General features: G+C 40.1%; 1 protein-coding gene across 1 annotated transcript in view; it reads left to right on the top strand.

Moving 5' to 3' along the window:
* Positions 1-15,852, top strand: part of LOC126456873 (dynein axonemal heavy chain 7-like) — a 783,013-nt gene that overhangs the window by 517,324 nt on the left and 249,837 nt on the right. Inside the window, 2 exon segments of the mRNA XM_050092694.1 lie at positions 4,924-5,115; positions 15,174-15,400. Of these exon segments, the coding sequence (XP_049948651.1) occupies positions 4,924-5,115; positions 15,174-15,400 (419 nt within the window).

Raw genomic sequence — 15,852 nt, 5'->3', positions numbered from 1 at the left:
AAGAATTTAGTCTGTAGAAGATTACTAAAAGAGTACGAGTATTATATAGAGTTGATAATCATATGGCCAAAAATTATGTATGCAAGCGGAGCTCTCACATGCAGGTGGGTGTTGGTTGCCTGGCTGCACATCTCTCCCACTTGCATGCCATGCTGTCTGAACAGGAAGATGGGGAAACTACAAATGCGCCACATTAATCAGCAAAGCAGTTATGCAAGTATCATTGAGTGGGTTGCATGCTGCTTGGTTTCATATGTAAGTTTATCAACCGCATAGATCACAAATAAAACAAATTTTCAGCATTATTTAATAATTTTTGGTGAGCTGGCGATCAATTTCAAAGATATTCAGCACATAAGTTACAATGCAGTTGCGACTTATTTAGCTTCATAATCAAAAAAAGGTTTTGATGCACTTATGTTCATTGAAGCATTGTATCATGTTTGTAACCTCATAATGTAACATTGGTTACACTTCCTGAGGTGAACAATATAAGACTCCTGGATAATTTTAACATAAAGGAATTTCTCTTTTAAATGAGAATTACATTGCAGATTGATCCATTTCATCTGTACATACGATGGAGCACTTTAAACTGAAATCGCAATTGGCTTTGGATACAGCTAAAAAAATGGGTGTAAGATTGACAGCTTCCTCTAAATGTTTATAAAACTGTTTATGTAATTCTTTGAATGTCACAATGAATTCTTCAAAATTTGTGGTTTGCTTAATGCCACTGAGCTTATAGAGTACGGCAGTGGGCTTGCTGCCCTTCTTCTTCTTCTTTTTAAATGGGATATCCCTTCCATAATGCAACTTTCTTTTTAAATGCATCTCTATCGAATCAGGTATAAGTTGTTTCTCACCTTGCACTGTCTTACTGTGGGTAGTGCACAGCAAAGTCTACTTGAAACGGGAGGTCTGCAATCCATGCCAGATATTCTGTTTGTTGTTCCTGTATTCCCTTTTTCTTCTGAAATTCAACAATAGTGGGTCTTAAATAAAAAAAAAATGATTCCAGGCATGCTACTTGACTTTACCAATGTATTTTACACAAATGTATAACATCTATTCATGTTGTTCAGTTCCATCAAAAACAGTTGAAACTGATGGTGTAGTAATGCATGTGACTTCAGACAATTTACACTCCTGGAAATTGAAATAAGAACACCATGAATTCATTGTCCCAGGAAGGGGAAACTTTATTGACACATTCCTGGGGTCAGATACATCACATGATCACACTGACAGAACCACAGGCACATAGACACAGGAAACAGAGCATGCACAATGTCGGCACTAGTACAGTGTATATCCACCTTTCGCAGCAATGCAGGCTGCTATTCTCCCATGGAGACGATCGTAGAGATGCTGGATGTAGTCCTGTGGAACGGCTTGCCATGCCATTTCCACCTGGCGCCTCAGTTGGACCAGTGTTCGTGCTGGACGTGCAGACCGCGTGAGACGACGCTTCATCCAGTTCCAAACATGCTCAATGGGGGACAGATCCGGAGATCTTGCTGGCCAGGGTAGTTGACTTACACCTTCTAGAGCACGTTGGGTGGCACGGGATACATGCGGACGTGCATTGTCCTGTTGGATCAGTAAGTTCCCTTGCCGGTCTAGGAATGGTAGAACGATGGGTTCGATGATGGTTTGGATGTACCGTGCACTATTCAGTGTCCCCTCGACGATCACCAGTGGTGTACGGCCAGTGTAGGAGATCGCTCCCCACACCATGATGCCGGGTGTTGGCCCTGTGTGCCTCGGTCGTATGCAGTCCTGATTGTGGCGCTCACCTGCACGGCGCCAAACACGCATACGACCATCATTGGCACCAAGGCAGAAGCGACTCTCATCGCTGAAGACGACACGTCTCCATTCGTCCCTCCATTCACACCTGTCGCGACACCACTGGAGGCGGGCTGCACGATGTTGGGGCGTGAGCGGAAGACGGCCTAACGGTGTGCGGGACCGTAGCCCAGCTTCATGGAGACGGTTGCGAATGGTCCTCGCCGATACCCCAGGAGCAACAGTGTCCCTAATTTGCTGGGAAGTGGCGGTGCGGTCCCCTACGGAACTGCGTAGGATCCTACGGTCTTGGCGTGCATCCGTGCGTCACTGCGGTCCGGTCCCAGGTCGACGAGCACGTGCACCTTCCGCCGACCACTGGCGACAACATCGATGTACTGTGGAGACCTCACGCCCCACGTGTTGAGCAATTCGGCGGTACGTCCACCCGGCCTCCCGCATGCCCACTATACGCCCTCGCTCAAAGTCCGTCAACTGCACATACGGTTCACGTCCACGCTGTCGCAGCATGCTACCAGTGTTAAAGACTGCGATGGAGCTTCGTATGCCACGGCAAACTGGCTGCACTGACGGCGGCGGTGCACAAATGCTGCGCAGCTAGCGCCATTTGACGGCCAACACCGCGGTTCCTGGTGTGTCCGCTGTGCCGTGCGTGTGATCATTACTTGTACAGCCCTCTCGCAGAGTCCGGAGCAAGTATGGTGGGTCTGACACACCGGTGTCAATGTGTTCTTTTTTCCATTTCCAGGAGTGTATTATTCATGTTATCAATTTTATCAAGTTCTCTATGTTGGGAAATTATCACTGGATGCTGCTTGATGTACAGAACAGGCAACCCTGCACAAATTGTCTGTTGATCATTGTGCATTGTCAACTAAATCCTTAAATTCTTTCTGCATCTTGTTGTAATGTAATTCCATAGCAAAAATGAAATTGTGTAGTGGTCATAGTAGAGTTTTGCTTTTTTATTGTCAACTAAACTTTCAAATTCTTTCTGGCTGAAGTTGTAATGCCATACCATGGCAAATTGGTTGTACTGTCGATTATGTGACTGTATCATAGATATTGAGAGTTCTGTTCCTCTGTGATTCAATTTCATTTTTAAAGGCTTGTGATGACAGATTGCGAGACTGCTCCTTTTTATGCCAACAGCCTCTGGACCTGTAAACTTGTTTCATACCATAAAGGGTAGAGAGAGCAGATACTATGATTCTACTGAACTCAAGGAAGTTATGCCAAATGGAAATTCTTCACTAAATGGGAGAAGAAACAGCATCATATCGCACTGGTAAATGAATTATCATGCTGTACCAAGTGGTTCTGAGAAGAACTGAATGAAAGCAAGATGTACTCAGTAGCAGTGAGGGAGGCTGAACTTCAGACCGCATGTAGGGGCAACCCATTGTGCTCAAGTGCAGTATGGGATACTTGGCAGACCCTGATCTAACCAAAGCCTCTACAGAACTTTAGAGATTTTTACACTAATGTGCCAGTATCTGGGTTAACGACAGTTTTGGTCAATAAAATGAATGAATTTAGAAGGAACCATGATACTCAAAAGCACAATACTAACTATAAACGTAATTTCCATATGGACCCTGCTTCTCTCTCTCAGATTCATAACGGACTTTTACATTCTGTTGCACAAGTGTTTAAATTGTTGTTGGTAAAAAATTTAAATCTGGGGATGTTTAAAAACATAGTAGAAGAATACCATCTCTTCTACAATTTATTATATATGTTAATACATGGCTGTACATTTGACTTAGCTCTGATGTTAATGTTAAACCAATCTCAACATTGCCAGCATATTAACAGCTATGTAAAGTTATACACTGTAGTAAACACTTTCAGTGAAGTATTAGATAAAAAGAGTGCTGACTAGTATAAGAGAAGGTACAACAGCTGTTATCCATGGAACTGTTTTCCTCCTAATATACATATAGCTTATGTACACTGAGGAGACAAAAGTCATGGGATAGTGAGAGGCACGTATAAAGATAATGGTAGTATTGTGTACACAAGGTATACAAGGGCAGTGCATCGGAGGAGCTGTCATTTGTACTCCGTGGACCCAAGTTGTCAATAAGGCACTGTCCAAGCTTGTGGTGGCTCCATAATGGCGTGTGCTGTGTTAACATAGAATGGACTGGGCCCTCTCATCCAACTGAACCAATTATTGACTGGAAATGGCTATGTTTGGTTAGTTGGAGACCATTTGTAGCCTTTCATGGAGCTCATGTTCACAAATAAAGAATGTAATTTTTATGGACGATAATGAGCCATGTCACCGGGCTGCAATTGTCCATAACTGGCTTGAAGAACATTGTAGACAGTTTGAGTGAATGATTTGGTGATCCACACTGCCTGACATGAATTGCATCAGACATTTAAGGGACATAATCAAGAGATCAGTTCATGCACAAAATCCTGCACTGGCAGCCCTTTCACAATTATGGACTGCTGTAGAGGCAACATGATTCAATATTTATGAAGAAGATAATGACTTGTTGAACCCATGCCATGTGAAGTTGCTGCACTACACCAGGCAAAAGAAGGTCTGAAACAATATTAGAAGGTATCCCATGACTTGTCACCACAGTGTATGTGAAATATACGATAATTAATTCCCATTATTATCAATGTGACTATCTTTCTTTTCTTTTTTTTTTTAGGGGAGTAGCTTACTGTGGCTGCTTCTGTGTGATAACGCATAACTGGATTGATTCCATATCTTTGAAGGCTTTATGGATTTATGGAACACAATGTATGGGTGAATGAATTAATCCCATTCAAAGGCTTGTGTACTTCTTCCTCTCTTTCACAGAGGCTGTCAGTGTAACCAGTGGATTAAATTTTTTTAAACACACTTCTCAACCTTTCTGTTATTTCTTTCATTGTTTCTTCAGAATACAGGATAAACAGCAGACTGCATCACTCCTTTGGTAATTTAAGCACTTCTCTTTTGGCCCTCCATTCTTCTTTACCCTATTTGATCTATAAAATATGCTGCTCTTTTTGTAACTACATATTTGAATTGATTGAGATGAAATGATGCAATAATATGACTAATTTGTTTATTTGCAGCTCATAACTTATTAATTTTTGCAGATTCTATATAACAACTAAACTGAGGAATCCTCATTATCTGCCAGAAATTGCTGTGAAAGTAACTCTAGTAAATTTTATGATTACACCTGCTGGTCTGCAAGATCAGCTATTAGGCATTGTAGTGGCGAAAGAATTGCCTGCCTTAGAAGAGGAAAAGAATCAGCTAATTGTACAGGGTGCTGAAAATAAAAGGTAAGATTTATTTGTTATTACATTGAGTCCTGAGCTTTTGTGAAAAATGGCTGCTCTGAAAACTTTGTGCTTTTCATCATAGTGGAAATTACTGCACTTGGAGCAGTGTTCATAATACAGTAATAAAACTTACACTACTATGAAATTCAGACTTTTCTTCAAGGCAGTATGTAATACACTGCCTTTGATGTAATGAAATATTTAAAAAGGCATAATATTTTTAGTTCTATTTCAGAAAAGGAAGAAGAAAATAATGGACAGAATGTATGTAGTATATCTTGTAAACCTTTTAAAGCAATAGAAACAGAAGCATGTAACATAATAATTTATACAGTGTATCCTATAAATGGTATTGTGCATATCAGATCATAAGTTCATTTTTTAATGAAATTATTACATGATAATGAATACTGTGAATATAAAATGTGAGTGGTAATTATGATACTTTGTTTTCTGCTGATTGTGGAGTGTAATATGAAAGACTGTAGGGTGTCATTAACTTTCCTTGAAATCTATTATACTACTGAAAATTCTGAAAAGAGTGGGTCTAGGGAAGAACTGAATGGTGGATAGACATAAAGAAGAACTTCATAATGAAATGTCTCAACAGACTACTCTAAGGCCCTTTCATGGATGGGATGAGAAAGCTGTTTCTGATATCCACACTTATTTAAATATCCTACAATGAAGCACCAAAGAAACTGGTATAGACATGCATATTCAAATACAGAGATATGTAAAAAGATAGAACATGATGCTGCAGTCGACAATGCCTATATGAAACAACAAGTGTCTGCTGCAGGTGAAAAATTTTGGAGACATCCATAATGGGCTAATGACAAAATACATTATAGAACACATACAGTTTAATCTTACACTTAGGCCACTGTCAACTAGCCTCTTTCACCACACTTTGTTCAATACAAATTTCAAATAATTTGATTTTATGTATAGGAGACATTTCTAGTTTTGCATTATTAACATTTAAAGAGAAATACAAAAGTTTATTTGAGATTATAAACATTTCTGAGCCACACAAATACAGCTATACAAATACCTAGTTTTCAGCATGCAAAAAATGAAATATATAATCTCTTGTTCAAGGAGTGAAACTGTCCTCAGTGGGTTTGTTGAGTATTTGACAAGATTTATTTCAACATTTATGAAGGGCAACTACAGAGACAATGTGTAAAATACATCTCTGGTCAGACATAGTGTCCAAAAGTAAAAACGAAGAATAAACAACATTGTGACTACATAATATCTCATGAACTTCTTTGACAAGCAGCACTTTGCAGCAAGATAATTTTCTGCTATCGCTAAAGGATCCCACTGCTCACCAGTGTCAACAATATCATCTATTGACACAACACCCCAACCATGTAACCATTTGCTTTGCAGTGCTTGCAGTGTCACCGGCAGTGTTGGTTAACCTCGGCTGCATGGCACCTGCACTTGGGTTTGGAATGGGAAGCTGTATTGCTGTATCTGTATGGGATTGTCCAGTTGCATGGTTCCAGCTGGTGGAGATGGTGTGTAAATGGGCTTCAATGTGTCAATTGGTATCATCATCAGATTACCGCCAACACCCACCTTAAGTTGTTTGTTGCCCTACTGATCACATTTTAGGGTCCATCATAAGGTGGCTGTAATGGTTTGTGCACAGCATAATACTGAATGAAAACTTGTGTAAATCTTGACAACTCATGGAATACAAATGAATGATAAGACTGTCACTGTCTTGGTGCCATGGAGCACAGTTATCACATGTGTGACAACAGTTTCATAACAAAGTCCAAAGCCTCAATCACATCACCCTGAGTACTGTCAAAAAATTCACTTGGCAGATAAATAATTTGTTCACATACTACCTCGGCTACTGTGGCTCCCACATCCTCCTTGATAGCTGCACAGATGCCAAATAGAACAATAGGTACTAACTCAGTCCAACATTGTGAGTTTTGACAATGTAAGAATGCCTTTAACTGTTGAAGTAGTTGTTCCCCAAGTCCATTTGCCACTGGGTGACACACTATGGTTCTAATCCTAGCAGCAAAGCGAGGTCCATGAATAGATGTGTCTGTCTCCCTTGATCCATTGTAATGCATAGGGGAATCCCGAAATGGGCAATCGACCTGCTGAAAAGGATGGTAACTACAGTCTCTGCTGTGATGTCTGCCATGGGAAAAACCTCTGGCCAATGTTTTAACCAATTGATTGCCATCAAACCCTTCAGATGGTGGGAGAGATCCTACTACATCCAAATGTATATGTTTGAAATGTTGATTGGGTGGCAGAAATGTGCTGAGTGGTGTATGAACATGTTGTGTATTTTCATTGTGCTGGCATACTGTGCATTGATGTACATAAGCCCTGGAGGCTGCAATGAAACTCGGCCACACAAAATTTTGCTTGGCCGGCTTGGTGGTTCCATAGACTCCTGGATGCAGTGAAGCAGTGGCTTGCTGGGAGAAGCCCTTTGACACAAAAGGATGTGCTCTTGATATTGACACATCCCAGTATATACAGTCATTGGTTGTTGGCAATGGATGACACCAGAGCTGTAGACTGGTGGATTCTGCCAAAATCTCTCACAGCTCTGTATGAAGCTGCTGTGCTGTTACAAGGGCGTCAAAGCTCACAGTGCGTGTGACCTCTTGAATGTGTGATAGAGCATCAGCCAGCACATTCTCCTCGTTGTTGACATGTACAATCTTGTTTGTGAATTGTCCAACGAAATCTAAATGGTGGAGCTAGCATGGTGAGGTTTTGTCAGGCTTTTGTCGAAATGCACATGCGAGAGGTCAGTGATCCATAACCAGGGTGAACTGATGCCCTCAAGCATGTAACAGAACTTCGTTGCAGTGGATATGCAGCGAACAGCTCCCAGTTGTATGTGGACCTGTCTCATTGTGCTGAGGAAAAGTTTCTTGCTGAAAAATGATAATGGTTCATCTGTTGCTGCAACGTGGCACTGACTGCTGTATCGGAGACATCAACCACGAGGGTGAGAAGTGCTTGTGGAGCTGGATGAGCCAACTAATTTTGGAAAAGCCTGTAGCATTCCATCAGTCTTCTTCACTTACTCAGCAGGTTTATGCATCCATTGTAGGTACTCATAAGTGCCACGAATGAGGCATGCTTACGAGCAAAATTCCTATAAAACTTTGTAACGCCTAGAAATCAGTGTAACTCACATGTTATTGGTTGCGTGTAATTCTAGATCACTTCAACCCTCTCTTGTACAGGCTGTGCTCCATAGGTGTTGAAGGTGTGGCTGAGAAACTGCACCTCTGGTGCTCCAAAAGCACACTTCACTGGGTTTGTAAGCAAACTGTGTGTACGAAGGCAGTTGAAAAGCTGGTATAAATGCTGTAGGTGAACCATCTCTGATCTGGACATCACTAAAACATTGTCAATATAGACGAAACAGAAATCAGGATCATGTATTACTTCATCCATAAACTTTGAAAAGTTTGGGCAGCATTGCATAGTCCAAACGGCATTCTGGTAAATTCAAAAAGTCCAAATGGATTACACACTGCTGTTTTGGAATGTCTTCTGATGCAACTGGTAATTGACAGTAAGTCCGCACTAGATCTGAAGTAGAGAAGATGCATTTACCATGTGTTGTGAGTGAAGTCCTCAATGTGGGGCCCGGGGTATCAATTGGGAATAGTTTGTTTGTTGAGCTGATGATAATTGTCACTGGGGTGCCAGCCATTTGTTTTCTTTAGCATGTCTGGAGAGGTGAATACCAGCTGCTGCTAGGTGGTTGGCTGATTCCCTGCATCAGCTTGAAGGCCAACTCCTGGTTTGCTGCTTTAAATGTATCTGGTTTCAAACTCTGTGGTTGTGTGTAGATCAGTGGACTAGGGGTTGTTAATATGTGGTGTACCATATTGTTTTGTACCGGTGTAAGCTTGGATGACTGCCACATAATCTCTAGATACTACTGAAGGAGGTACTGAAGGAGTGCTATATACCATGAAGCACCCATTGCTGTTCATATTCCAGCATAGTCACTGTGATGAAATTGATCTCAGCTGCTTAGGTTGGTTGTTGTATCCAGAACATGACGTTGTCTGAGGTCTGGAAGTAGTCCAAAGTATGACAAAAAGTCTGCTCCTCATATCAGATGCACTACATCAGCAGTTATGAATTGCCTTTTGGATCAATGTTAGAGACCCATGTTGAGATCTAATGTAACCTGTCCATACATTTGAATGTTGGAGCCATTGTTGTCAAAGAGATGAGAGTCATCGTGACTACAGTGAGATAGGCATTTGGCCATGTAAACTGACACATCTGTTCCAGTGTGTACCAAGAATGGCTGTTTCATGTATTGCTTAGTGAAGAAAAGGTGACGGCTGTTATCTGTTGAGCCAGTTGCCATCACCACTCAGCCCTTGTCATTGCTTCTCATTTCACATGGCCAGTTACACTTCTTGGCATCTGTACCAAATTGTCTGTGGTACCAACACACCCTCGTGGTTGATGGCAAGCAGCTACAACTCCAAGTTGAGCTTTGATGCCAATGTTGGTTGGTACTTTTCATGCAGAGCTATGGCCTGTTCTGTAAGCTCTGACTGTTAGTTGTGCTTTTAGTGATGCAAATGTTGCAAATGTTACTCTGGCAGGATTCTCTGATTGTGGTGCAACAGCTAGATAATTTTCCACTGTTGCTACAAATTCTCGAATGGAATAAGAGGACTTTTCCACCAGGAGAGTAAGTGCAATATTGTCATTGAATAAAGTTTATGTTAAATATACAGGGTGTGTCATAATTAATGGCATAAATGCATGCAGTTGAAATTACAAAATAGTAGAAGCAAAAAGTTTGTTAAAAATGGGCTCTAAAATTCATACCTGAAGAGCTATGAGCACTTCTTCATCTTTGATATTGTGAAGTAAATGTCTTCTAGTGCAGACTCTTCATCTTCAATGTTTTGGGAGTAGGTAGTATGAACCAAAACAAGGAAAATTGTCTGCTGAACATGGGCTCTAAAATGCATATCGTAAGAGCTATGCATACTTGCTTAGTAAAAGAGATATATTTTACTGTAGTGAAGAGCAACAAGTGCTCATAGTCCTTAAGGTATGTTATTTAAAGCCCATGTTTAGTGGGTATTTTATTATTGTTGTGATCCGCACTACCATGACTCAAAATATGAAAATGCGGAGCTTACAGGAGAAGAGGTTTGTTTCATAATATGAGAGATGAAGTAGTGCTCATAGCTCTTAAGATATGCATTTTAGAGTCCATGTTTACTTTACTTTTTTTTCTTTTAGTATTGTGTACTTCCAACTGTGTGTGCTTACACCATTATTTAAGATACATCTTGTATTACTGTCTTTTATTTTATTGTGAATTTTAACCCCATATACTCTGGTGTTTGAGCATACTGCTTTAAACAATGTTTTTGTTTTTTGTTTTACTCTTTTATTTTTTTATTTTAAGAAAATCAACGTGTCACATATATAAAGGGAGCGAATGGATAGTGTTTTAACTTTTTGAACAGATAGTATTTTATTATTTTTGAACAGTGGTTAACATAATTCCTGTTGGGATTTTGTAGGATTTCCCAGTATAAAAATTCTTGATAGTCTCCTCGGGCTTGCTGTTGGATTCTAAAATCAGTGTGACTAAATAATTCAATGCATCTGCTGCTGCTGCTGCTACTGAGTCCCTCTGAAAATTGATGCCGAGGCCCCAAATCATTATCCTGTATACACCTCCATACCGTACATGAGGCATGTGCTGACCCCACAGTTGCTGCCTTCCAAGACTGGGCTGGTGGCACTGCCCTTAGTAGAACACCGGGGGCAATGATATTTCGCACTCAAAGATTTTTTTCAGCACTCAGGCTAGCCGCATCAAAGAACTTTGTATTCTAACCACTGCTTCTCAGTATATTTATTCCTTAATGAAATTTGTTGCAAGTGATACATCTCTCTTTCCAACCAATTGCTCAATACTTAGTATCAATTCTAGGAATAAGAACAATTTACATAAACACCTAAAATCACTTACCTTGGTCCAAAAAGTTGTCCAATATTCAGGAACACACACTTTCAATAAATTGCCAGCAACCATAAAAAATTTGGTTTCAGATAAAGCCCGGTTTAAACAGAGTTTGAAAGACTTTTTGATAGGCAACTCCTTCTACTCTGTAGATGAATATCTTAACAGATACTGTTAAGCCAGCTTAAGTAAAAATAGCTGTTAGATTTCAGTTTTGACACCACTTGGTCACAACAATCAAGATTAGGTATTTTGTGTATGATAAATTTGTTAATAGTGCATAACAGCGTTTCATTCTGACAGCATGTTAATTCTGTAAATATTAGCTGTTCCAGTTTACCACATTGTATTCACCTATTTCAACAATCTCCTGACAAATCATCAGGGTAGTATGTATTATATTCAAATGTTTTATGTTTTTATGTTATACTTTCTGACCTGTTCCACACCCACGAGAATCATCTCAGTTTTTGCGTCTATGGAACGAAAACTGAATCTAATCTAAGCTAATCTAAAAGAGCATTGTGTTTTGATGTGGGATAGTATAGTGTTCCATGTCCTGCTAAGAGAAAAAGTGTTTTGTCTATTAATCAAATCATGTTGCCAATTTAATTTTAATTGCCTCAGTTTTTTGGACCACAAATCACAAGATAAAAAGCAAAATGTGGCATTTGTAGTGGAGTACAGCATGATAGGAATGGAGACATGGAGCGATAAGCAGTCCAACATCACATTCACTGGAATCTTTTGCTCACAATCATTTCTTGATGTACCTGAAGGAGAATCCTTCTTAGTAATGCAGCCTGTCAAAATAATACAGTAGATGCATACAGCAACTTATCTTCAAAAATGTATAGGCTTACTACAATTTTCAGATGATTTGTAATGTGAAAGATCATCAAATACTTTGTTTTCACATTTGTAGAGTCATCAAAGACTGTGTAAATAATTTTCTCCAAACTTTTCTCCTCTTCACTGCACATTTGGAACACAAAATGAACAGAAAATCTCTCAAAATGTGTGAAACAGAGAGAACTCGTATGTCACCTAATGCCTACAAAGCAAGAGACAATAAGGTAAATGTTTCAAAAATGCAGAATTGTTCAAGTTACATACACACTGAGTGTTAAAAAAGCAGATTTCTTGGGCTATGGAGTTTGAACCGTGACTGGAGGTGCATGAAGAAGAGCATAAATATGTGGCCTTTATTCATTATACTGGAGTCATAGCATTTTAGATTGCAAAAATTTTAATGAGTTTTGACATCAAGAATGTGTTCAGCTACATTCCAAAATTAGGGCACTACTCAGTTCTTTCAAAGATTTGGAACTTGGGAAGTCCGGCGTATACAAAATTTCCTGTCAGTGTAGGAAAGTTACATAGGCCATTTGATTCATATAGTTCAGGGCATGTGTATGGAACATCGCTGTCACATGAGGCTTCAACAGCCTGAATAATTGGCAGTAGCAGAGTGTTCCTTAAATAAGGGACAAGGGATGAAATTTAATGAGACTATGATAGTTACCAGTACCTCAAGTTGTTGGAACAGTGTTTATAAAGAGGCAATTGAAATTAGGTTGGTAGACAACTTGATTAAGTGAGACAACAGTTTTCATCTTAGGATGTGGAACACACTCCACCATTCTCACTTGCCTTCACTTGCCATAATTGCCCCACCAGCCTAATTCAAAAGCAGATTTCCTGGGCCACCACAGCCAATCCTGGTACTGCTGATCCCTCCAAAAATTATCTTAGGAGTACACCTCTCATTAAAAGACCATGTTTTTGGAAATTGGGCAGCCTGAGTGTTTGAAAATAATCTTTGAGGTGCCATACATTGTTTCACTGCTGTTCTACTGAGGGTGGCACCACTAGCCACTTGGAGGGCACCAACTGTGTGTGCAGCACATGCCTCATGTCTGTGCAGCTCTTTACATAATACTCCACCATTCTCACTTGCCTTCAATTGTCATAATTGCCCCACCAGCCTAATTCAAAAGCAGATTTCCTGGGCCACCACAGCCAATCCTGGTACTGCTGATCCCTCCAAAAATTATCTTAGGAGTACACCTCTCATCACTCAGTAGTATCAGCTATTTAATGTATTAATCAGCTACTTTGACAGGACTATGACTTCCTAAATTCATGTTACCTATCCTATGACTCCTATCCCTCTGACAATCGCTTCTGTAAGACTTTGCTTATGCTCCCTCCTACCACTAACTGTACCAACACTGTAACTGGTAAAAAATATACTATTAAAGGGAGATCCACCTGTGGAATGACTGATGTCATGTACCAGCTGTTGCATAGACACTGTTTGGCCTTTTACATTGGTGTGACTGCCACGAAGTTGTTAGTTGAGATGAGTGTGCAAAACAGATGGTACATACTGGCAGCACACAATAACCTGTTACAGAGCACACTCTATTTTCTCTAATTTCTTTGGTTCCAGCATTTATTCTCAGTAACTACACCTTTTTCATTGCTTTTAGTTTTCTGTATCTTTTTATTTATTTATTTATTTTTTTCCTGGCCCGTCTATTTTTCTCTGCCCCACATCCCTCCCATGTATAATGTGCTTAGCTTTCAGCTCCTATTGACACTTAGGTAATGTTTTGTCAGTAGTCTCTGTCTTACTTAGTACCCTGTCTTCCACTTGTAAGCCCTCCCCAACAATCACTCATTCCTTCTTGTCCTGTCTGGAAGGTGTCCCTTCAGCTGGGATTCTAGCTGACTAAACACCACCAGTCATTTTCCTTCAGCCCACTTCCTTCCCCTTCAACCTTTATGTAAGAGGAAGGAGCCACTGGCTCTAAAAGTTTGCACATTTCTTTAAACTTTGTATGTGTTTTCTACTGCCACCACCTGGTGAGCCAATTTTTTTATCTATCCAATTATTGATTATTATATATAAAAACAAAGATGAGGTGACTTACCGAACAAAAGCGCTGGCAGGTCGATAGACACACAAACAAACACAAACATACACACAAAATTCAAGCTTTCGCAACAAACTGTTGCCTCATCAGGAAAGAGGGAAGGAGAGGGGAAGACGAAAGGAAGTGGGTTTTAAGGGAGAGGGTAAGGAGTCATTCCAATCCCGGGAGCGGAAAGACTTACCTTAGGGGGAAAAAGGACAGGTATACACTCGCACACACGCACATATCCATCCACACATACAGACACATATATGTCTGCTGGTGTCTGTATGTGTGGATGGATATGTGCGTGTGTGCGAGTGTATACCTGTCCTTTTTCCCCCTAAGGTAAGTCTTTCCGCTCCCGGGATTGGAATGACTCCTTACCCTCTCCCTTAAAACCCACTTCCTTTCGTCTTCCCCTCTCCTTCCCTCTTTCCTGATGAGGCAACAGTTTGTTGCGAAAGCTTGAATTTTGTGTGTATGTTTGTGTTTGTTTGTGTGTCTATCGACCTGCCAGCGCTTTTGTTCGGTAAGTCACCTCATCTTTGTTTTTATATATAATTTTTCCCACGTGGAATGTTTCCTTCCATTATATCAATTATTGATTATTTTTTATCTGTTGACTTATTGGTTATTTTCATCAATATTAATTGTAGATAGTAATACTTAAGTGTTGAGAAAAAGTGGTACTAAATACTGATCCTGAGGCTAGCAACGTTCTTATTATTCAGACAAATATTAAATTGTACATGCACACTGTTAGTGAGTGATAACTGGAGTTCGTGGTGTCACACACATATACCAGGGAGTAACAATGTATGCAGATCTGAAGAACCACACAGGCTCATTTTTCGACATGACAAGTGATATACTTTGATTGATTTGTGAGAAACTTACAAGCAGCCTTATAATACACGTGCATGCACACGTGCACACACACACACACACACACACACACACACACACACACACACACACACAAATGGGAGAGAGAAAGTGAAGTTATAAAAGAAAAAATAAGACTGTTGGAGAATTATTGTGCTTGATGTTTACACCTTAAGTGAATAAACATATACATTGATTTTTCTGTCTGTTGGTGGAAAATTCAGGATGCTGAAAGAAATAGAAGACAAAATTCTTCATGTGTTATCTGCATCAGAAGGAAATATCTTGGAAGATGAAACAGCTATTCAGGTAATAAGTTCTTCAAAAGTATTGGCCAATGAAATTCAAGAGAAGCAGGCAGTGGCTGAAGTAACAGAGAAAACTATTGACAAAGCTCGTTTGGAGTACACACCTATAGCTGTTCACTCTACAGTTTTGTTCTTCAGTATAGGTAACTCATTTTAGTAACTCTTAAAAAATATTTAAAAAATTTATTGTTATGTTTATTATTTCAGCAGTTATGAAAAGATGTATTTCACATATTCAGTAACCAAACAATGGAAAATCCAGATGGAATAATGACACTATTATGAAAAGGATAGATTACTACTTACCACACAGTGGCTAAGAGACAGCTGGACCACCCAGTTGCTGAGCACACTGTCTAACAAAACATTCTTTACTTCAGTGACTGAGTGAGTGTGCATCCTGTGCCTTCTGGATCCTTCCTACCAACACCAGCTTTTCTGAAGTAAGCAGGTGGGAACTCTCCCGGCAATATATCCTATGTTCCCATAACCCCCCTGACCTCAACCTTTGTTAGTCACTGTCCTTCACCCAGCTATTCCCTTCCCTGCTCCCACTCCAGCACTACACATCCTTCTGTTCCACCAGTGCATCCAC

This window comes from Schistocerca serialis, chromosome 2 (genome assembly GCF_023864345.2).
Source record: "Schistocerca serialis cubense isolate TAMUIC-IGC-003099 chromosome 2, iqSchSeri2.2, whole genome shotgun sequence".
Classification (NCBI taxonomy): domain Eukaryota; kingdom Metazoa; phylum Arthropoda; class Insecta; order Orthoptera; family Acrididae; genus Schistocerca; species Schistocerca serialis.
This window is presented reverse-complemented; position numbering and strand designations above follow the sequence as displayed.